Source organism: Dermochelys coriacea, chromosome 1, assembly GCF_009764565.3.
Source record: "Dermochelys coriacea isolate rDerCor1 chromosome 1, rDerCor1.pri.v4, whole genome shotgun sequence".
Lineage (NCBI taxonomy): Eukaryota > Metazoa > Chordata > Testudines > Dermochelyidae > Dermochelys > Dermochelys coriacea.
In genome coordinates, this window is record NC_050068.2 from 191,979,202 (window position 1) to 192,003,333 (window position 24,132).

The 24,132-nt window shown below is 40.6% G+C and overlaps 2 protein-coding genes and 1 long non-coding RNA gene across 13 annotated transcripts in view; 1 reads left to right on the forward strand and 2 right to left on the reverse strand.

Annotated features, from left to right (window-relative positions):
* Positions 1 to 4,591: 4,591 nt before the first annotated feature.
* Positions 4,592 to 20,092, reverse strand: ABHD10 (abhydrolase domain containing 10, depalmitoylase). 3 transcript variants are annotated; one of them, XM_043510491.1, is made up of 6 exons: positions 19,870 to 20,071; positions 10,800 to 10,983; positions 9,574 to 9,685; positions 8,543 to 8,680; positions 5,668 to 5,729; positions 4,592 to 5,502 (listed from the first exon to the last, which is right to left on the reverse strand). In XM_043510491.1, exons 1-6 carry the CDS (start codon positions 20,000 to 20,002, stop codon positions 5,487 to 5,489), a joined length of 645 nt encoding a protein of 214 aa, XP_043366426.1. In that variant the 5' UTR covers positions 20,003 to 20,071; the 3' UTR covers positions 4,592 to 5,486. The 3 variants fall into 3 exon arrangements, with proteins under 3 accessions (XP_043366426.1, XP_038234797.1, XP_038234807.1); XM_038378869.2 differs by lacking the exon at positions 5,668 to 5,729 and having other exon boundaries at positions 19,870 to 20,092; XM_038378879.2 differs by lacking the exons at positions 5,668 to 5,729; positions 8,543 to 8,680 and having other exon boundaries at positions 19,870 to 20,070.
* LOC122459273 lies at positions 20,039 to 21,945 on the forward strand. Its single transcript, XR_006279836.1, has 2 exons — positions 20,039 to 20,106; positions 21,194 to 21,945. It is a non-coding gene; the product is annotated as an uncharacterized LOC122459273 (long non-coding RNA).
* Positions 21,564 to 24,132, reverse strand: part of PHLDB2 (pleckstrin homology like domain family B member 2) — a 114,226-nt gene continuing 111,657 nt past the window's right edge. For all 9 annotated transcript variants that reach the window (XM_043510427.1, XM_043510456.1, XM_043510449.1 and 6 more), the window contains one exon: positions 21,564 to 23,579. In XM_043510427.1, coding sequence (XP_043366362.1) covers positions 23,439 to 23,579 — 141 coding nt within the window. In that variant the 3' untranslated portion in view covers positions 21,564 to 23,438. The remainder of the gene's footprint in view (positions 23,580 to 24,132) is intronic.

Sequence of the window (24,132 nt, forward strand, 5' to 3'; positions counted from 1 at the left end):
ATCCTCCCTGCTCTTAGCCATGCAGTGGGGGGAGGAGTGGAGCGATCATCCCAGAGAATTGGTGTGTGTGTGTGGGGGGGGGGGTTAGTTGGATTTGTGCTGCACATTAACCCAAAAACATCAGCCCTTCCTTTTAAATGGCCAATGTGTCTTTTTCATTTTACTCTCCCTTTTTTTCCCTCCCGCAACTGCAAATGTTTCAATGCTGCGACTAGCATCTCCGTCCCAGAGGCTAGTGCAGATAAGGTGAAAAAAAATGCACTCACAATGAAATGTTCTCCGAGCTCATGCAGTCCACCCACACTGAGAGAGCCCAGCAGAATGCATGGAGGCAGACAAAGGCAGAGTCCAGGAAAGCACAAAATGAACGCGAGGACAGGAGGGACGTGCAAGAGGACAAGCGGTGGGAGCAACAGGAGAGGCGGCAGTGTGATGAAAGGAGGCAGGAAGCAATGCTGAGGCTCCTGGAGGACCAAACTGATATGCTCCGGCATATAGTTGAGGTGCAGGAAAGCCACAGACGGCCACTGCAGCCCGTGTGTAATCAACCACCCTCCTCCCCAATTTCCAAAGCCTCCTCGCACAGACGTCCAAGAACAGAGCTTTTGCAGGTTCTGGTTCTGCACATAGTGCATGATAATGCGCGAGGTGTTTACAATGCTCATAACTGCTGCGGTGATCTGAGCGGGCTCCGTGCTTGCCATGGTATGGCGTCTGCAGAAGAGCAGGACAGCAGAGTTGCAGGGGTACCAGTGGTTAGAGGACCAGTTTTGCAGACCTACTGCACCATCTGTTGCCAGAACACAACAGCTGAGCGGGCTGCATGCTTGCCATGGTATGGCGAGACAAGAGCAGCCGAGCAGTTGCTGCAGAAGCAGCCCTGCAAGACCACCAGGAGAGCAGAACGGCAGCAGAAGCAGTGGATGACTATGGTCATATAGAGGACCTGCGAGGTGGATTCATAGCATCGGGAGAGCAGAGTGTCAGCGGAAGCGGTTGTTCGATGACGACAGTTTGCAGACCTACTGCACTGTCTGCTGAAAGCAGTATGGCGCCCGCATGGAAAAAAGGCGCAAAACGATTGTCTGCCGTTGCTTTCATGGTGGGAGGGGTGACTGATGACGTACCCAAAACCACCCGTGACAATGTTTTTGCCCCATCAGGCATTGGGAGCTTAACCCAAAATTCCAATGGGCGGCAGAGACTGCGGGAACTGTGAGATAGCTACCCACGGTGCAACGCTCCGAAAGTCGACGCTAGCCTTGGTACTGTGGACACACTCCGCTGACTTAATGCGCTTAATACATACAATCAACTGATAAAATCGCTTTCTAAAATATCAACTTCTATAAATTTGACCTAATTTTGTAGTGTAGACATGCCCTTAGACTAAGGAAACTTTGAATGCTTCATATAACATCATGTGAGATAGAAAGCAGAGATATGGGGGTTACTGTATGGAAAATGAGATTAACAAGTACTTGCCTGTGCTGTTAAACTTGAATCTGCACACAGAATTTAAATCATTAGATTTCTTTTACGGCAAGCTGGATCCAATTAGTATGCTACATGCTCTTAAATTATACTCTGTATTTGGCAATGACTGGGACAGGGAGATTAATATAAAGAAATGACAAAGTACAAATTGAAATCATTGTGAAAGCAGGTGAATTATGTTTGATATAGGGAATAGGAAGGTACCTCATACCGACAATAGGTCAAATAATTATTTTTTTTTAAATCACTGACATCAGTTAACTTATTTTTTAAACGCATAAAATGCATAAGATTAGTGTCAGCATACAATATTTCTACAAAGATAGCAAAAATAATTTATTTGGGCAAGTAATCATTAAAAATATTCATTGTCTTGGTGATTATAAAGAAAGATGGAGAAACAAATGCCACAAACAAGTATCCCATGGGATACAGAGGCATTACTCAGCAAGATTAGAATCACTCCAGAACATGTGAGTGGTAAACTTCATGGTAAAACAGGGCATCCATCCAAGCCAAGAGCTTGAAGAACCCATTGAAACATTATCATCAGCAGCTTGTAAAGCTCTCTGGTATCAGGAATCCTTCAACAGCCAGCCTCTCTCCACCGTAACTTTTTTTTCCTTTAGGCATCCCACCATTATTTTCAGTGGGATAGCCTTAGCATGAGTATCAAATATAAATAAGGTGCCAACTTTTTCTTCACCATGTCCTCCCATGCTGCTTTAACCCATCTATGCATGTGCAACTGTGGAATGTAACCTATCATTTAAACCAGTCTCTGTACCAGATGGCTGGATGATAGCTAATGTAACTTTTTTTTTTTTTTTTTTTTAAACAAAAAAGGGGCCAGAGGCAATTCTGGCAATTACAGACTAGTTATCTAATACTGAAATAAAGCTTCACTGCTTGAAACTCTAATAAAGAGCAGAATTATCAGACATAGTTGAACATGATTTGTTGGGGAAGAGTCAATAGGGATTCTGTAAGGGGAAAATCATGTCTCATCCATCTATTAGAATTCTTTGAGGAGGTCAAACAAACAAGGGCGATCCATTGAATACAGTGTACTTGGACTTTCAGAAAGCCTTTAATCAGGTCACTCAATGTACAGGAATAGTCAAAAAAGCTAACAATGTTAGGAAACATTAGGAAAGGGATCAATAAGAGGACAGTAAATATCATGCCATTCTATAAAACCATGGTACAACCACCCCAGGAATACTGCATGCAGTTCTGGTCACCCCATCTCAAAAAGATATTAGAAATGGAAGAGGTACAGAGAAGGGCAACAAAAATGATTAGGCAACTGATGAAATAACTAAATAACTTTCACATGAGGCAAGATTAAGACTGGGGCTATTCAACTTGGATAAAAGATGGGGGGGGGGGAGAAGAAGAGAGATAAGACAGATGTCTATAAAACCATGAAAGGTGTGGAGTAAAATATGCATGTATCCAACTTTTTTTTTTTTTTTTTTAAAAGCAGTCTTTATTTCATCTCTCCTGCTCAATTTTGAAATCTCTAAGACTTGTATTATTTTGTATACTGCTGAAAACAACACACACAAATCCCACTTCACAGGAAGTCATTCTAAAGTCCCTATATCTCTGCTGAAGTAATAGTAAAACCTCCATGTTAAAAATGTTAGGGGTTCGATAATCACGCAAGATTCTCCTGAATAGCTTGCCCCTGTAGTGGCTTGGGGCTCAGTTTACCATTTGAATTCAATGAAACCAGTAAATGCCAAATGATTTTGCTTATAATTGAGGTATAACATTGCTCATGTTTGGTAATCAATTTCAGGCTCCCATCTAGATATACTCATCTTGTAATTTATACACATAGACAAGGGTTCATTTCTGGATGAGCAGGTCAGCAACATTTGAAATGTAATCCACACATGATCCAGCTACTGAGTAATTTATATTCTCAGTAGATACATCTGACTGCCCACCTTTTTGTTTCAGTTGTAACTTGTTCATGTTTGTAATTTATCATGTAGCTTAGGTTTGCCGTCTCTTGAGCTGATCTGGTTACTAATTAAGTGTTCCATTCAAGGGCAAGAATGAGGCAGCCATGGCCTCTCTTCCCTTTTCATTTTTAAACACACATGCTACGATACCTTCCATCCCTATGTAACAAGAAATCAATAGGGAGAAAACCAGATAAACTGAAGTATGGTCAAAATTGTTACCTCACCCAGGGCAAATGCATCCAGCTATCTTTTCTACTAGTGTTCCCACAAATGTAATTACTATGGAAAGGTAGGTTTCAGAATAGCAGCCGTGTTAGTCTGTATCCGCAAAAAGAAAAGGAGTACTTGTGGCACCTTAGAGACTAACACATTTATTAGAGCATAAGCTTTCGTAATGCATCCGATGAAGTGAGCTGTTGCTCACGAAAGCTTATGCTCTAATAAATGTGTTAGTCTCTAAGGTGCCACAAGTACTCCTTTTCTTTTTATGGAAAGGTAGTTACCGCTAAATAAGAGCCATTCCTGGAATGGATGTAAGCCATACTTGTAAATGGGACAAAGTCATGGAGTTGTTGCAGAAAAGTCAAGAGTATCACAAACAGAGATTGGTGAACTGACTGGTTGAGTAGGCTTTCATGCTACACAAATAATCTATTCTATAAATAGGACGCTCCATAAAATGTTGAAAAATAAATATTTCCTGATATGCCAAGATAAAGAAGGGCATATAGCTTTTTAAAGCAGCATTATTGTGTATGCAAGTTTCTGCATGACATTAGGGAGGGATGTTGGGCAACTCCCACTTCCTTGCTTCACTCTGCCTTAAGAGGATAAAATATATTCACAAATGCAGACATATCTAAATCTTTCAATGTAAGTGACACACAACTCTTACAGAATACAATGATAGAGATCAACCTCAGGACCCTAGAACAATGACCAGGTGATCACTTTTCATCTGGTATAATGAGCTTAGAAAGACATTTGTAGAACTGAAATTTCAGTTTAAGTTATTCTGAGCAACTCAAAGTCAGATTTGCTCATCACTCTCCCAGGCACAAAGAATACCAAGATATTGTGTAGTTTTATGGCTTAATATCAATACTAAAACTCTATTTTATATTTGAAGCCAACTTTATTATGCTGTATTTCCCCCCATTCTATTTCTAGGGGCATTAGTTTAATTGAACATTTCGGGTACATACTTGGGGTGGGAAGGCTCAGACAAGTTTCAGAACTCAGAAATGGAATAATGTTAAAGCGTAAAGCACAATATTTTAGGATGTCAAAAGGAATTAAAAAATTAAGTTGTACTGTACAGTTCTAATGGTAGCAAAAATTAACCATTGTCACAAATGTAAGAAAGGTAAACATGTTTCAGTACAAAATAGTGTAAGAAACTTTTGAAAAAAAAAAGTCACACGAAATCAAGGTGAGGGAAAGTTTAACAAACAGCAGCATTTTCTTCACATTTTCTACCATTTGTGCAAATGCAGCATTAAGAAAACACCTTTATTTACAAAACAGAGGCAAGGAGACAGAAGTTAAAGCTCCACTTCCTTTCTTTTGTGACCTTTGCATCCTTCCAGATTCAGCAGTGTTCCATTGCCATAAAAAAAAAGGTTTTGGTTAATCACAGAATAGATCTGAGTGTTAAGCTCATGCATTAGTGCCAACATGCAACTCATGCTAGGGTGGTCAGCTTGTCAATTAAATCATCAACAGTGTACACAAGTAGTTTCATGTCATCCTTCTCACTCATTCGGTGCTGACCAACTTTGCGGAGGATCACATCCACATCTGTGCTGACAACATGATCTGCAATTTGCATGGATACCTGCCATGGGACATCTTCATCCTTCATGCCATGGATAAGTTTTATAGGGCAGGTTATAGGAATAGGATTGCTCAACAGACAGTGGTTTTCTGCTTCTTTAATGAACTCATATGACAAACAATAAAACCCCTCCTCATTGTGTCTTGTTGGTAGTTTCCATTCACCCTTTTCTTCTATTTCTTTTTGGACCTGTTTAGAAAAGAAAAGGCAAAAGAATATTTCAGACAAGTGTGATTCACTATTAAACAAGGCAAGCAGACCTCTTAACTCTGTTTTTAGCATATTACTAAGAGCAAAAAAAAAAAAACAAAAACAAAAAAAAAAAACCCCAAGCTCTTACAAACTTATCCTTACCAGTTGAGGTCAGAAGGAGAAAAAGGGGTGTATTTGACCCATTCCTGTAAGCCCCCTGACATCTGCAGGAGGGAAACACCCACAGTGAGCCTCAGAAGCTGATCTGTACCCCCCTCCCACAAACTTCAGCTATTCAAGGCTCACACAGCAGGCCTCTCAGCCATGACCCAGCCAAAAGACTCAGCAACTCCCTACAACCGGTTTTAGTCCTTGTGAAGTCAACCAAGGCTCTGAAGAGTTCACTAACTGTCAATGAGCGAAAGACTCATGGGAAATAGGGGTTTTTCCCCCACTCACTGGCCTCCAAAGGCTTGCCATGAGCTCTCTCCTCTATCTCACCTCAGGAGGTTCACAGAAAGGGAGAGGTGGAAATACTACCTGATCTGCTTTCCCCCATCCGAAGACCCCTGCACCCTCCAATCTCAACTGACTTCCCCCAAGTTTCCAGAGGCTCAGGGCTTCATTCCTTTGGAACTCCCAAAGAAGTCACCAAGGAAGGGGACCCAATGAAGACAGGGGGCAACCAGTGGGGGGGGGGGGAGACTAATTGAGACCTTTCTTCCTTCCTGGGGAAATTCTTTGAGCATGCAGGAGTTAAGGCTCACAAAGACACATACATTTAAGAAGCCCATCAAAACCAAACCCTCCCACCCCAAAGCTTTTTGGTGGACATTTCCTCCCTCCACCCTTGAGATCAGGTTATATTATAAGGTATTGCCAGCAAGAACCAAAAAGCCATTACGCTGGAGTTCTGCACTCAGGTGAACACTTCAATAATTACTGTGTCAAATTTGGAGCCCAAATCCACCTGGTTTCAAATTATGCAGAAAAATCCTACTTCAACCTCAGATCTAACCTACCAAATTTAGGTCAGGTTCAATTGAAAGTTCATTTGCAACCTTAAGAGTAGTTGTCACAACTGCACCTGTATTCCCACCCTGTGGTCCAGCAAGGACACCCATTTCAATAGTGTCTTTTAGTCTCCCAGACCCTCAGCTGTTACCTCTTCTGTTGAGAGACCTGTTCTCTCTTGCTCCTGACCAGGGTATTTCCAGGCTGCACAGCTCCCTGCCTATATTGTGAATTCCCCAGCAAAACAGACTACTTAAACAGGCCTGTGTCTGTGCTTTGCTTTTTCAGAGGCTATAAACAGTGTAATTGCCACAGTTACAAGTTTTTTCCTAAGCATGCTTGTTTACTCTTAAGATGAAAGCATTATAGAAAACCTATTAAAAAAATAAAACCTACAGGCAGACTAATAAGCTTACCAGAGATCACCTCCAACTCCAAGGAGGGCTCTGGTAAGCTATCAGTCCTTGAAACCCCACCACAGGGTATGTGATTTCAAGTTCAGACAAGCTTTTACTCTGAACAAGCACCCACAGGCACACATACTTGCTTTCACTTGTGTCTTCAGAGACCATGAATAGGTAATCAGTCAGATAACGGGTCTCCCCTGAGGGCATAGTTTCAAAAAGGCTGGGATAGGAACCTGCATTCACCTCCCTCCAGGTACTTCCTAGCAAACCCATTTAACTTGGTTTGTCCTAAGTGTTCCTTTTTGTCTGGCATACCGTTTGAAATAGTCCTTTGAAGCTTATTACACTTCTCCAGGGTTTACACTGGCCCCATATCCTTCCCCAAGAGATGTCGTGTACAATCCCACAATAATACATCAACTTTGCATTCATGACACAAAGGATTCCAAAGCTATTTCAACTTAACACAGTAAGATCTTCCAAAGATATTGCAGGAAACTGCCTCATCTGTCACAGTAGTGTTGTTATATGAAGTTACTTTCTAGACTTTGACATAGAATAGCTACACTTACCTCACTTTTTCCCTCTCCAACTCTTTGCTCAATCATCCTGCCTGTCATTCAGACCCATATCCCAGAAGTCATTTGACTCAGACTTCTCCCTAGGTCCTCAGTCAGGCTCTCCCTTTACATCTTCTTTCTGCACAACATCTTTAAAAAACAACCTTCTTATCTATCCACGAAGCTAAGACTTATCCAAGCCCTAATCATCTCACATCTCAATTACTACAACTTTCTTCCCTTTGGCCTTGACAAATACCATTTTTCCCCATTCATATCCACTCAGAATACTTCTTCGAATATCATTTTCTTAGTCTGCTACTTTGACCATATCACCACTCTTTTCCCATGCCCCCCCCATCTCCCAGTTCCCTTCTCTCTATCATATCAAATACGAGCTATGCGTCTTCACTGCTTATCCTCACCCTACCTATCATCTCTCATTCACTATTGAAATGTCAATTCCTGCCTCTGATCAGTCCATGTTACCAGCCTCAATGGGCCACTTGTTAAATTTTCAAACCAGCATCTTTTTGCTTTCTCCTTTGCTGCTCCTCCTATATGGTAGGTGCTCCTGGTAAAAAGCGCAGAGCTACCTACCTCTTATTCCCCTTCATAACCCTCCTCAGAACTCTTTGCCATGATGCCTACAAAATCCGGACAACAGTTAGGTTGCTGGTGTGATAAGACCACTGCCTATTATGCTGACCAATACTGTCAATACTTCCATCCATCCGATGTCTCTTTCTTATACTTAGATTTTAAGTTACTTGGGGCAGGAATTATCTTTTTGTTTTGTGTTTGTACTGGGCCTAACACAATGAGTTCCTAGTCCACAATTAAGGCTCCTATATACGGTGGTTGTAACAAGTCTTCATTTTAACTAATTCTGACAATTTTACTCAGAAATTTCGCTATTTTGCAGGCTGTTAACTTATCAACTCTTACAGTCCATTTAACCATAAGATACGAAATGAAAAATTTTCATAAAGGATTTCACACCAGTAAGTTTTCAAAATTTCCAAAAAAAGAACATTTAAAGCCATTAGCATTTACCTCAAGGGGAAGATGTTTAAAAGCTGTTACAAGATAGTCTGCAGCTACAGCTACTCCGACTAAAGCAGCCACCTTTTCTGGACGAGCTATTGCTGCATGAAGCATAAGCCATCCACCTAAGCTGGATCCCACTAGAATCTTAAAATAAGATTTTGAAAAAACAAAACACACAAAATGATTTTTTTTTTTAAATCTAAAATTTATTATTTTTTTTTTAAACCAAAATATTTTCCGTTTTGTTTAGCTACTTAACCCTGGGGCATAATCCTGCTGCCCTTACCCAGCAGAACTGCTGTCATTTCCAGTGGGAATTTTGCTCAAGTAAGCATCACAAGATCTGGCATTTAACTACTGTTTTTTGTTCGGTGGGGCAAGTTATTGATTTTTCAGATTGACCCACTGTAAACAAAACGAGAACTGAAATGTAGTTGAGCGTCAAGTACTTTACTTTTTATTTTTCCAGCTGTGGAAATGCTTTAACATTTGATGTTTCTTTCTTCTCATTAAGAGAAGTCAGACAAACAACACACAAAACAAGTTTTAAACACATTACAATAGTTCTAATATTCACTCTGAGCTACATTAGAAGTAATTACTTAGTAGAACTCCCTCATTAATTTAAACTGAGCTGTATGTACTATTTGAAAGCGTCCATTGCCATGGTATCTATGCATTGGACAGCTTAACACTGACTTCTGGACTTTATTCTACTTTGAACTAAAATGGTTTCTCCTCAAATTGTTTCATTACCTAACCTACTTTATTTTACATTTAGTGTTGTTCTACAATGTTATGTCCATTGCTATTAGCTTGTTGATCAGCACCTCCATCCCTGCATAAGGTACTTCATGACTTGTTGTTTTAGATGGAACAAAAACATACTCAAACCGAAAATGAGTATAAAGGTAATTCTTTTCTTTTTTTTTTTTATAGAAGATCATTCACAAGGACTGTTAAACTGTATTTCTGGCTATGTAATGCTTTAACTTGGGAGAACAGTTTATGCTATATTTAATAAAATAAAATATAACCTGTGGTCCATCTGTGAGTTCATCCAGTACAGACAAAACATCCTTCCTCCACTTTCCAACCGTACACTCTTGAAGATTACCATCCGAACTTCCACATCCTGTATAATCAAATCTGCAAGTTAACAGTCAAAATAAAAATTTAATATTACTTACAAAACAAGCTGCATCAGACAGTACCTACACAGAACAGAACAATACTCTTGACTATTAATCAGAATTAAACAATTGCAATAAAGACAAGATACCTCATAATCATGGAGGTTTGCAGAAATTTCAGTTAAGGGAGAAAGTTACTCTCAGATGTCAAATCATATACATAGGGATTTGTGAGCACGAGACAACTAGGAGATGCAGTGCACCCATGCACTAACTAGCTCATTAAATCTGCAAATCCAAATTTAATTCAGACATATGGACAGGACTGTCCTTGAAGAACAAGCCAAAGATGTACATGATTTTTTCATTTTTAGATTTTTGAGGCAAGAGTCTCCTTCATATACTATACATGGTTCATAAATGTGTTGTCAAGTACTGAGACTGTACATCCTTATTACATTCTGTACCTTCTTAAACAATGTTTCATCTGTACTATGCAACTCATTTCACTAGTATACTCCTCTAAACCCACTCAAGATACTTGACCAATAGACACTAATCAGTACTCTTAAGATTTAGCAGTTAGTCATCACAAATAGCATTCTATACGAGAGCTAAAATGAGAGTTCTGTTCTAAGGCCCAAATCCCGGGGCTCCAAACAGGAGTCCACCAACACAGTGCCCCTTGCAGGATGGAGTTTAAGCATGCAGTAACTATTTAATTTATAGGTATTAGCCATAATATAAGTGAAGATTTCCAATTTCACAGATTTTTCATTTTTATTCTGATACTCTTACTATTTCATGAAGCATATCACTCAGGTTAGAACAGAGAATTACAATTTCAATGAGTCATGCAAGCGTGCTGAAAAATTCATTTTACTAATTTAAATAACCAATAAATAAGGAGCATAGAAAAGATGAACATATCTCCGAAACAGATTGGCGGCGACACCATCACAAGAAGCAGACGTTATCTCTTATACTGCATGCTTTCAACCAAAATCTAATAGGCTGAAGTGGGGGGAAGAATTTTCAGCATCTTAGATGTATTTTCACAGAATTCCTCATTCCTGGCTGCCATACTATAATACATGCTTAGTTTCTCTAACCAATCTTCTTGACTGTACCTTACAAAGGCATGACCGAGAGATTTGCAGAAGTCCTCGAGTGCAACTGCTTTCTGCCCATTCATATTTGAATTAAGGCCTGGGAGGAAGACAACACCTGGGTTCTTGCCTTTTATCTTATTATAAGCTAGATTTGGACGATCAGGTCGACTAAGGAAACTGATTGATGACTTCTGTCTGCAAGCTTTAAAAAACAAAGAAAATCATCATCACCCCAAGTACTTAAGTATTTCTGATAAGATACCAGAAAACATTAGAAATCATCTTGAAACAAAATATTTTAGTTTAAGTAAAATACTCAATCGCAACACAGTTTGGCAATTATGTTCAATACTATCTATTAGGACAATTTCAAATCTTCTGGGACCACATAGCTATGTGGATGAAAAAAGCAAGATGATATTCAAGTCATGCAATACTAACAGTTTCACTCTAATCAGAAACTTGATTGACTAACCCTTGCCAGGTGTTAAAAGGGTTTGCACACAACTGAACGTTACTGAATCTTGATTTGTTACCAATTTCATATTTCCTCAATAAATTTAAACTAACCAGATAACTAAAGTTATTTATTTGTGCTTCCTTATTATTTGCCTCTCTGCTATTCTGAAGTAGTAGGTTTTTCAAAATTAATCTTAAGAAGTGAAATTATTATTTACATGGTACCATAGGTGTGGAACAAGCTACAATCAAAGGCACCAATCCTCCACAGAGAACTACAAACCCAGACCATCTCCTGCCCAGAGTCCCACTGTAATCCATGTTAAACAGAGTGGGGATAGGTTGGGAGGAGGTGAGAACAATGAAACAAGCTTTGGAGTTTTCCACCATAAGAAAACCAATACATGGAAGTAACATTACTGTACGGAGAGCCCAAGAGAAATTCAATAAATAAAAGGTTAGTCAAACTTTAATAGCGCAACGAACATCATCCCAGTAATGCCAACTTAGTCTGGAGACTACTGCTAGTTCAGTTGATTCTTCAGTATTAATGGGGCAATCAGAAATTTGTATGGTAAAACAGTGTTTTTTTCAAGACTCATAATTCCATCCTAAATTGCTGCTACTTATACAGTCTCAACAGTATGCATCAATGAGGAAAAAAATCAAAACACATTTTCCTTTTTTTTCAGCTTACTAATCAGAAAAACCTATAAGTCTTAGAATTTCACGTACTAGAGTCTTGAACACCATGTTCTCAAGTTGCCAGACGAAAAAAACCAAAACCTTAGAATTGACACTTGGTCTTCCTGTCACTTGTAGGTATACAGACACTACTATTTGAAACAAAAGGCTTGAGAGTGGATACCAGTGGGTTTACATTGCTGAGTACAGCTCCTGTAATATGTCGTTTTCTAAATTTGCTATTCAGTTCTTCATCCACATAACATAGGCTTCTATATCATATAAAACAAGAAGCTGAAGGTGTGAAATTCTAGCATCTGAAAACAAGACATGAAATTAATTTTTTTTTTTTTTTTTTAAACACACACAGATGGGTAAACATTGTTTTTTTAAGTACTTTTTTTTTTAGTTTAAATTAAATACAAATTCATTTTCTAAAAATAAAGCTATTTAATATTAAATCTGAAATTGACAACCTACATTAAGACCTAAACTTATTAAAATAACTTAAAATAATTTAAATTAAATACAAAAAATTGTATTAAGCAGCACGTTTGCTGCTGAAGTTTAAAGAAAGTCAAAACACTGAACTGGTGGGAGACACTGGCTAAGCACCTGGAATCAGAGTTTGTTGAAGGGCTAAACCAGCTTTTGACAGTGGTAGCCTCTTCTGCCACTATAGAGACAATATGTTCTTCATTTCAATATATTCAATTAGTTCAGTTCAACGACTAGTTCCTTCAGAATTTAAAAAAAAAAAACAAAACAAAAACTGCGAGTTGAAAAAATAGCAACACTTGTTTTCCTCTTTCAATCTATGCATAAAACTAATTGTAGATCTTGTTCTCTTATTAATTTTAAAATCTTGAAGGACATGTGGAGACCTGGAACAATAAGTTCAATTTCACCAAGTTTAAACACTTGCTTTGCTTAATAAACATATTTGTTTTAAATTAAAAACATGTTGTGATACTTAGTAATAAATTTTCCTTATCCATCATTCAACATCATAAAGCTAAAAATTAACAAGTTCCATATAACTGCTTAAATGAGTGCATACAGATAATGTGTTCTCGTGGTCAGCAAAAAAATATCAAGTTTAGTATGATGGCTATATTTAGGTGCAAATCAATGCGTTTGAATGGTTATCAACCAGTGGAAAAAAATCCAATCTTTTTATAGATAAAATGTATAAATATAAATTAAATATAAGTATAAATATAAAACAATTAAAATCAATGACTTAAATCAAGGTTTCTTGCTTGCTTATTTAAAGCATGATTAAGATCTGTGATTTAAAAATCAATCCACCCTGCTCAACGAAAAGAAATCATGTAAAAAAAGTTATAGAAAGTCTTCAGGTAACATTGTTTCAGTATAAAAGGCTGGCTGAATATTAAAGAAAAATACTCACCTGGTACAAACCGTCCCCAATGTTGAGAGATAGCACAGATGTACCAGTAAGTAAACAACAGTATGCTCTCATGAACTCACTGTCATTAGGCAATTTCAGTAAATTGATAAATTTGCTGACTCAAAATGGTTATTTTTGGTGAAAATTTTACCAGATTAATCACAGACACAAAGGCAAAGTTAGTTTCTGGAGATACTGAAGAGTACACACTACTAACATCCTAAGAATATTTTGAAGTCACTGTCATACTTAGAGGAATCAACTTGTTGCCAAACAATTTTAAACTCAGACTGAAGCCAATCTTTCCCATGAAGTCTCTTAATACAGTAGTTATCTTAACAACAACACAATATTTTCCAAGAGTCTCACTGCAGGTAGATAAAGCATCCTCCAAGTAATACTGTAGAAGATATTTCAATAAACTTCTCCGTTTAGCAGAAAGAACCAATCCCAAACACAACAAGGAAAGTAACTGTCTGAGCTGCTGTTTAGAAGATGATCAAGTTACTCATTAAATATAAAAGGCTTATGATTAATAGATAGGAGAAAATTTCAACAAAGATTTAAAGCCAAATTTTCATGTCCTGTTCACTCAAAAGTGAGTGGAAACAAAAAGTCCATTTTTAAGTTCAAGAAATGCATTCTAATAAAAAGGAACGCTCCCTAGGCCACAGGAATAGGTGTATTCTAAAGGAAACAAATTTACTCCTGATGGGAGAAGCTTCCTGTGCAGCTCTAACCCCTTCTGGTTATTACTGGACATGGCAATGTTGAGTGAAATGGGGCTGTAGCATGGAGACTAGGGGCAGTTGCAAGAAACTCAAGGGTCCCTGCTCCAAAAAGGTGATAAATCATGGACTTAACATTGCGTGTTTAGATATTGCAACAAAGATGGAGAAGTTATGACAGACAGTTAAGAACTGGGATCTGGTTTTGATACCATTTTATTAAGTCATAATGACTCCATTACTAGGTGTCCCAACCCTATATTATGGGAAGAATAGTTACTTTTCAGCAACTGATGAAATACTGACACAAAGAAACTGGTTCAGGACAGAGCTTCACCCATAAAAGCAAGGAAACTGAGTGATGAGTTCCTCAATGTCATTTAAATATAGTTCTCTCGTTTCAATGCCATCTTTAGAAAGAGTGGAAAGCCCCTATTGTGTACCTAAGATGACATGGACTATAATGATTCCTTGGAGCCTTTATTTATTGTACAGAACCAGGATGAAACCAGCATTTTAGCTGGAGTTGTTAGATTGATCTTTCAGATAAAGATGACCACATTTGTCATGTCAGCTAAAAAGCTGAAGCAAAAGTATCCGGTTATCTTTCTCCACATACCATAAGAGCAAGAATCCAGTTATCAAAAAAGGAGGATATGTGACAGAGGAGATACCAAATGCTGTAGGTCTGAACTGAAGGCTGCATCTGGAATAACGTGTGAAAATGCATAGCACAAAAGGCTACCAAATTTGCATGCCATTTCTGTCCAGGAGGGTTCGGATAATTGATCATTCCTGCCCTCCTCCAAGCTTTTGAGATGAACACTACTACTATGAACAATGCTGCTTAAAATTCATGGTATACGGTGAAGAGTACTTTTAACATAAGTATCTCTGTTGTGGTTGTCTTTTTTTTCCTGTCTGTTTTATTCTATTTCTGCTTGGAGGTACAATAACGATAAATTTAATCTGTCAGATGTGCACTTGCTTGGAAAAGAGTATACTGACATAATTTCTAATGATCATCTGCTAAAGAGATACAGATTCCTCACTGTGTGATTTGGGGGATTTTTGCCCATGCAGACACACACATTGTTCATGTTGTCCCACTATCCACAAGTTCCTGAGGTTTGAAAACTTCCACAGTCTTGCACATTAGAACAGTTAAATTGGAGGGCCTAGTTAACATTAGGCTAATCAGTTACATCAGGAGTTTTTCAACCTTTTTCCTTCTGAGCCCCTGCAACATGCTATGAAAACTCCAGGGCCCAGCAGGTGGAAGGGCAGGCTTGGGGCTTTAGTGCTAGCCACTAGGCAAGGGGGCCCTCGGCATAGTCGGTTCTACTTTGGAAGGGAGCAATGCCTGCTGGGGCTTGGGCCAGCTCTGCACAGCAGGGCCCGGGGAGGGAGCACCTTCTTCACTCTCAGACTCACCTCAGCCCACCTTGTCTGGGTTGCAGGAGGCATGCATCCAAAAATTATAACTTTGGGGGTGGGGGTGCTCAGCTCAAAAACTTTGAAAACCAATCACGGTGCAGGGAGAGGAGAAGCTAGGGGCAGTATGCAGGCACAGGGGTAACTCAGGGTGCATTTAGCGAGTAGCTAGGGGCTGTGTGCCGGGAAGGTTGTGGTCACTGCTCCACAAAGGCTCCTGACACCCTAGAGCCGTGTCCCCCCACCTGGGCGGCTCTTACCAGCTGCAGGAGCAGCTCCCAACCCCCTTTGACTGAGAAGCAGCCCCAGTCCCAGCCCCGGGCAGCATCAGGAGGAGACAGGGGAGCGCCGTGGCTGCTCACTCTATGGCACTGCCCCGCTCCCCACCTCCAACCTGGCCAGGAAGCAGGGCCTATGGGAGAGGAAGAGTGGTGGGGAGTAGAGGTGGGGGCATGGAACTGCCCCAGGACTACTCTGCTCTGGCACTGCAGTTTGGGGGGTGGGGAAGAGGGGCAACATTCCTGGTACCCACCCCTCAACTCCCCCGATGGGCTCGGGAGTTATACCCCACAGGGCATGGGGACTCAGGGTTAGTAGATCCCCTGAACCTGACTCTCAGTCCCATAACAGGCCACATACCCCCAGTTGAGAACCACTGGTTTCCATTACATAATTATAAATCGAGTCAGATTTTTATTGATGTAATGAACACAATAAATAATTGTTAGTTTAGTTAGAGGAACACATACAGGCACACTAATTAAAGATGGCCACACAAGGCTTTTCACTTTTGAAAACACAGACTAAGCTGAAGGCTTCAGTGCCATTCAGCTTAATGCAAATTTTTTTACAGCTGAATTAGTTTTACACATTGGAGAGATTAAGAAAATGCTGATATATTGAATACTTCAAAAGACCTCAAGGGTTTCTATAATACTTCAATTAAATCCACTTCTTAGCAGCTTTTCACTTGTCGATGAAACAAAGTCATTTGGGAACATTTCCCCTCCTATATATGATCTGTGAAATGCTAAGGTGAGTCTGAATCTTTTGACATATTAGCTCAGATTCTTAAAGCTATGTCATAAGCACTATATAATATTGACACATTAATAATTTCCAATGACCCACCTTTCACTAATGAAAAACGAATGCACCCCCAAATAAAATCTGCTGGGCCTCTATAACATTAATTCAAGGTTGACCTAGTGATGTAGTTCAATAGATGCAGAAATGCTAGGCATTAAAACAAGTGAGCCTTGACCGTATCACGCCACAGAACTGTCCTGCAGCAACTAAGATCTAGTCTCCTGTTACCCTAAAGGCCATGTTTACAACATCTCCTTTTTACTTACACATATGCACAGAAAGAAAAGGAGTACTTGTGGCACCTTAGAGACTAACAAATTTATTAGAGCATAAGCTTTCGTACCTCACGAAAGCTTATGCTCCAATAAATTTGTTAGTCTCTAAGGTGCCACAAGTACTCCTTTTCTTTCTGTGAATACAGACTAATACAGCTGCTACTCTGAAACCTGACATATGCACAGGTAATTATAACTTGCAACAGATGCACTATGTTGATAAGTAAGAGTAAACATTGACCATTGCTCTTTAAAGCTGCTATAGTACTTTGAAGCAAAAAGTTAGTCAGTCATGTTTGAAGAATTGTTTTTTAAAAAGGTTACTGTCACAATGAAAAGCAAAAAAAACCTCTATACTTTTTCAGTTTGCACAATGCATTTAACAGCATTGTCTGTAGTCTGGTATATTATCTTGTTCTGTAGTCGAGGGGGTAGTTTAGCACTAGATTTTTTTTTTTTTTTTTTTTAATTCTCTTTGGTGTGCACTCTGGGCAGACATAGAACCTAAAAGCAGTGTTCCTCCCTCCATCAATTTTTTTTTTTTTAAATAAATTGGCCCTGAATCTACAATCTGATCCACCCAAGCAGGCAGATGCCTGAAAATTTGGAAAGCTAATCTGGGTTTATTAATTTCTGCACAGCAACTTCTGTGTTCTCAACAACTCATTTAACTCAGCACATAGAAAAAAAAAAAAAAAGAAGGATCTTTGGGATACAAAAACACTGTTCATGGTAAACAGCTCTGAATATATACAGTTACCACACCTTGAGCCCTTTTTGTCATGACTCCTCCCCTTTACTTTCCTCAAAAGTTGCCCTGACAGATAGTATGAGATGACAACACATGAACCGTGTAATTCATACTTTATATATGGCTTTTATAAGTGCTTCAAATTATACAACACAAAGTAGAAATGACTGCAATTCAAAGGAGAAAAGTGGTAAACAGTCAGTATATAGCACAAACACTTATCTATGGGAAACAGGGGAGAGGAAAGGAAAGAATTTTGGCCAAAGGAACATTCCTGTACTCTTTCACTCCTTGTCTATACAGTGCTTGAAAAATTGCACCACTCTAACTATACTGGTATGGTTTACCAGTATAAGTGGGGATGCAGTTACTTCTGTACAAAAGGTGTTTGTATTGGTATTGATCGTCCCATGTGGAAAGGGGAATAACTAACAGATAAATTTATTCACAGTTACTGTACACTTTGTAGCTTCAGTTTAAGTAGTATATAACAACTTATTCAAAAACCAAGTTCTCTACAGTCTCTATATCTAAACAGGCTCACAGATTGATTTTGCTAAACTGGTTCAGAACTCCGATTCTGCTGAAACAATATGGTTGGATTGCACAAACAGACTAAATTATATTTCAACCGATTTCAGAAACAGTTATACAGGTAACAATTACTGACGTTGGCCAGATAAATAATTGCACTTGAACGGGAGTTTTGAATTAAATTTAGCTAACTCAGTTGAGAGAAATGTAATTGGGTCTGTCTGTACAGCCTGGTAATAATACGCAAGCAGTAAAAAAAGCTAATTCTGTTTCAGATGATTTTGGTGCCATTTGATATATCTCAAGAAATACTATGTGAACAACTTAACATTTCCCCTTTATCGTTTTATTGCAAGGGCTTGCAAACTTTGTTTCAGTGAAGGCATGGACAACAGCTTCCTACGGGCTCACGGCCGCTTTTAATATTTATTAAAGCAAGCTACAGTCAGCTGAAACCAGCACACAGTGTCTTAGGGGAAGTCTACCCAGATCAAGGTGGAGCATCAAAGGCAGTGGGAGGGCATGATGAGCCTCGCCACACCATGAACAAATGACAAGGCAATGGCAGAATGGGTCAGACCCTAGTTACACGTCAAGAAGAACAGGGTTTAAAAAACACCACCACAAAAACTAGGTAAGTTCATGGAGAATAGGTTCATCAATGGCTATTAGCCAAGACGGGCAGGACTGGTGTCTGTAGCCTCTATTTGCCAGAAGCTTAAAATGGATGACAGGGAATGGATTACTTAATGATTGCCTGTTCTGTTCATGCCCACTGGAGCACTTGGTCTTGGTCACCGTTGGAAGACAGACACTGGGCTAGATGAGCCTTTGGTCTGACCCAGTATAGCCGTTCTTATGTTATGTTCTTATATTCTTAAGGCAGGGTGAAGCATTCTCCAAGCTGAGGCCTGAGGCCTTCCTCATGAGCCCTCCAGCCCTGACATCCCCACCATGCAGCAGCCTGAGAAAGGGCTGCACTTCTGAAAAGAAAAAAGGAGCACTTGTGGCACCTTGGAGACCAACAAATTTATTTGAGCGTAAGCTTTCGTGAGCTACAGCTCACTTCATCGGACGCATCCGATGAAGTGAGCTGTAGCTCACGAAAGCTTACGCTCAAATAAATTTATTAGTCTCCAAGGTGCCACAAGTGCTCCTTTTTTCTTTTTGCGAATATAGACTAATACAGCTGCTACTCCGACTTCTGAAAAGGACACTACACGTATGGATGCCCCTAGAACACCCAGCACGACGGTCCACAAGAAGATCGAGATTAGGGTTACCACTCCTGAGGTGCCACACACCAGGGCACCCAGGATGATCCTGGGCCTGGAACCCTGGGCAGCTAGCAGTGCGGGCCTAGCACTCTACAGACTAGCTCAGGCAGCTACTTCGAGAAAAGAAACGCTCCTGGGAAAAGCCCGGCGGGGCGGGGCGGGGCGGGAAGCAACCCTAGTCTTGACACCAGGGCAAGAAGAACACGTGACATCCAACCCTGGCGGGCCGAAGTGTGCTAGGGCTTCCCTCCCCCGTAAACAGCACAGGGGGAGGGGGAGGGGGAGTCGCAGGGACCACGCGCTGACAAAGCTCCTCCAAAGAACCCAGGTCCCCTCCCCACCCGCGGGCAGAACTCGCGTCACAGCAGAGCGCGCCCAGGCCCCGCCCCCCAAGGCCGCCTGAGCCGGGCTGGGCGCAGGTAACGGCCTGGCCCCGCGCTTACCCGGAGACCGCAGCAGCAGCGAGGCGCGGCCAACCCCGGCCCCCGCGCAGCGAGCAGCGGCCCTGCCCCAGGTCGGTCCCCGCAACCGCAACCGCAACCACAGCGCCCAGACCCTGCCGCCCGCCGCGGCCATGTCCCGCCCTCGTCGTTTCCCGGTAGCGCGGGGAAGAACTGAGCATGCGCTCTCCAACGTGCTACAGGTGCTGCGTCTGCGCTTAAAAACCAGACGACGAGAAAGTGCGCAGGCGCCTGCGCGTGACCAAAACAGAGGGAGGACTGCGCAGGCGCCTCCTCCCAGAGGCGGACAGGGAGGGGGAGTACGCGTGCGCCTTGAGGCCGAGCCAGGGGAGCTGACTCATTGGTCCCCTGGGGAGGGAGGGATCCTCATTCGTCAGAGGTGCAGGCGCCAATCAGCGCCAGGGAGAGCTTGGCCTGCCCCAGGCCGGGGAGTCCTGCCGTGCCCCGGGGGGGGGGGGGGGGGGGGGCATATGCCTCGCTCCCGGCAGAACAAACCGTCGCCCCCGAGAGGTTGCCAACGTTCTAATGGCAGGAAACCGAGCGCGCCGCCCCGCCCCGCCCCCCACTAACGCAGTTGCAGCGGGCGGGGGAGGTTGGGGTGCAGGGCTCTGGGGTGGGGCGAAGGGTTTGGGAGGGGGCTCAGGAGTGGGGCAGGGGGTTGGGGTGCAGGAGGGGGGTGAGGGTCGCCGCTAGAGGTGCAGGTTCTGGGGTGGGTCCCGGGGATGAGGCGTTTGGGGGGCAGGAGGGGGCTCTGGGCTAGGGGCTGAGGGGATCAGAGGGCGGGAGGGGTCTCAGGCCTGGGGCGGGGGGCCGGAGGGTGAGAGAAGGTAGAGGCTGTGGGCTTCAGGAATTGCTGACCGCAGGCGGCCCCACTGTTTCCCAGGGGCGGAAGAAGTCTACGTGGCTGCGGCTCCCAGGAAGCGTCGAGCGGAGGGACTAGCCGAGGGGCTCCACGCGCTGCCCCTGCCTGCAAGCGCCACCCTGAGTGCTGGGGCAGTGCGCAGAGCCCCTCTGGCTGCCCCTCCGCCTAGGAGTTGGAGGAATTGCCACCGCTTCCCCGGGAGCCTGCCTGGCCAGCTGTGGGCGGCCAAGCGGATTTTTAAGGGCCTGGTCAGCTGTGCTGACCAGAGCTGCCAGGGTCCCTTTTCAGGATTTATGTAAAATAAGGTGGTAGTTTTAGTCCAGCTTTTAGGTGTCCACCGTACAAAACCCACCACTCTATATTTGCAACCTTATTGAGAGTGGCAGCAGATGAATCAAGGATTACATAGGCTGTAGAGACTAAACTAACATCTTTTGCCTTCAGGTCAAGATCAAGCATGGGAAAAAACTTGAACTTCTGCGGTTCCTGTTCTGTGAATAAATAAAAATTAAGGGCTGGCAATTCACAATTCTCAGACTAAGGTTTATTACAAAAAAAAGGAAGGTTAATGAAAGATATGCACATGCGATGTAGGCAGGTAGTATTCTTCAAAAGGTAGTTTTTAGGTACAACACACACAAACACTATTTTCCACAGTTCTTTTATGGAAAAAATTATTGGATCATCAGATTTCAATTACTTTTTGCATTTGTCAACAATATTAAATATATACAATGGAAATTATTATAGTGATAAGAAAAGCAAGACTGTTTCATAATGAGAAATCAGGCCACTATTTAAAAATAAAAACAAGCATTTTTTAAAACATTTATTTAGAAGTCTTAATTGCATCATGCAGGATACAAAAATCATTATTATAAAACTTGTATAACCATACATAAAAGTAAAATTAAGGTACAATCACAGAAAAAATATAATTATATAACTCAAAGCAACTATTTTCTGGTATTGTTTTTATGTTTTAAAATCATTAGATTACAAATTTCTTATAGCTGTAATCTGCACAGAAATTAAAGATAAAAATTATTCCTGGTGATAACAGTTCCATCTTTCCCGATTCATAATGTCAAATCTGTTGCACATCAAAACGAATAAAATAATTCTAGAGCAATCATGTGCCCTGTGCTACCACACCAAAAAAAAAAAAAAATTTTCATACCCATTCATGCCAGATATAGGATTTTAAAAGTGCAACATTTTCTGCAAGCATAATTTATTCTGATTTCAGATTTTCATTTGTTTAATCAAAAGCTACTTTCTTCTTTGCTTTTAGTGTGGTTTCTTTAATTAAATGAACAATATGGCACATTCAAATCCAGAATACTAAACTAAGGAACTATTTGAAGATTTGCCTGGAGTCCAGGTTTCATTCAATAATAATTTATTTTTATATAATAGTCAAGGGCTAGAAAGCAGTTTTTAAATGGGAGAACATTTACAAGGAGCATACATTAAAAAATAGGTCTTTGCCGTGTTTGCTAATTAAAAGTTTTTATTTATATTACTGTTTTAATATGTGCTCTCACAACTTGCCTTTCTTTGTGCTCTACCCTATCATATGGCAAAATTCTACACCGATGTATACTTTGAATAATCACACTGGCAGAGGTCAATGGGAGTTTTCATGCAGACTTCAATTGGGCAAGGATTTCACCCATTGATTTCAGCGTGGTGTTCAATCAGCACATGTTAATTTTAGACTAGAATCATATCTATGGCAAGACTGAACTCCATACAACAGAAATTGCTACAGGAACCAGAGAGAGAATCAGTTCAATGCTTCCTGCAGAGAGAATGTAGAAAACGTATGGCAAAGTTAAGTTTGCTACTCTTGTCTCCATTCAGTTTTACCTTGTCAGAGAGACCATCTTTGAGAAGCTATTGCTTCTTTGTTGTGCTTTATGTAAATGACTTTATATATGCAGTTTGTACAACTGGTAATTTAAGTGTATAGAATACTGTTGCAATTGAATTATAGTAAAATTTAGGAAGAATTTTGGCATTCGTTCCATTACACAAAGCTAAATCGCAGCTCACAATTTGAGTTCATTCTAACACAGAAATTTGTAAATCTTTGGCTCTGTAGTAATATTTTAAAATACTAAGACAAGAACTACATTATTGTAGGCTGGTGTGTTTGTTTTTTTCATATTTAAATTTTTTTTTATAAAATATGTAAGTACAATTTTTTAAAAGCCATCTAATTACCTATAAATGTCAAATACTCTATATTAAAAATATATGCTATTATACCTTTCTGTTCCGTTACTAAAATGTTTGCATATGAATGAGCACACACAAACAATTCTGTAAACTGTTCAGTTTGTATTTCTGAAGACATCTTCTATATAGAATTTGTAAGAAATTACTATTGAATCAATATACCATATTTAAGTTGACTTGATTACCCATGTTAGAACACTATGACACTTTCAATAGCTTTAGTTCTTTTGCTACTATAATGATCAACTAAAAGAAACAAATAATCTTACTTTCACTTGTGTGTATAAAATCTTTTGATTTTGAGAGTTTGTGTGCACATCATAGGGAGAATTCTTGTGACAGTTACCAGTATTGTATATGGCTTTTCAAATACACTTGCATATGGCTAAATTCATGAATAAGGTTATTGCAATATGCCTTGTGAATGAACTCTTACACCATTTTATTATAACATGAAGTGGGTGTAGCCTTCTGCTCCTGTAACTATAACATCCATCCATATCCTCATGGCTTCTGGCGTTGGAGCAACCATGTAATATATTCGGTCATGAGTCTTAACACTGAAAGTGAGTAATGGGTTAGGACTCTAAAATAAAAAAGAAGCAGCAAAATCAGTTGTATGACATGAGAGCAGTTTACTGACAGTGAGTAAAATTCTGTACTCGGAGACTGTCAAGGAAAAAGCCAGTTGAGCAATGGCTACTTAACATCTCATCCTGAATAATTCAGGATTTGCTCAACCCCATCTGCTATCTCTGGCAGGAAACAGTTTGAGAGTACTCAGGCCTAATGCAGACACACTGTATGACTTAATCCTAAACTGAGCAGCAATATGTGAGACCAAACGTTGCTTCATCTCTAAACCACAATTTCTCCCGTGCACCTGCTGCAGCAAGTGATCAAAAGTCATTTTAATTCTTAAAGTCCACTTCTTGAGGATGGGTTGAAGCACCTCACGGTCCTTCCAAAGTGCAGATGCTAGTCAGGGGTTCTCCTCCCAGAGCTTCAAAATCAAAATCCCATCTTGGGCTAGAAACACAACTACATCCCCTGATTTAGGTCACCTGTAGCTGCAGATCTAGTAACCTAGGATGAAATCTTGGTCCATTGAAGTCAATGGCATAACACCCATTGACTTC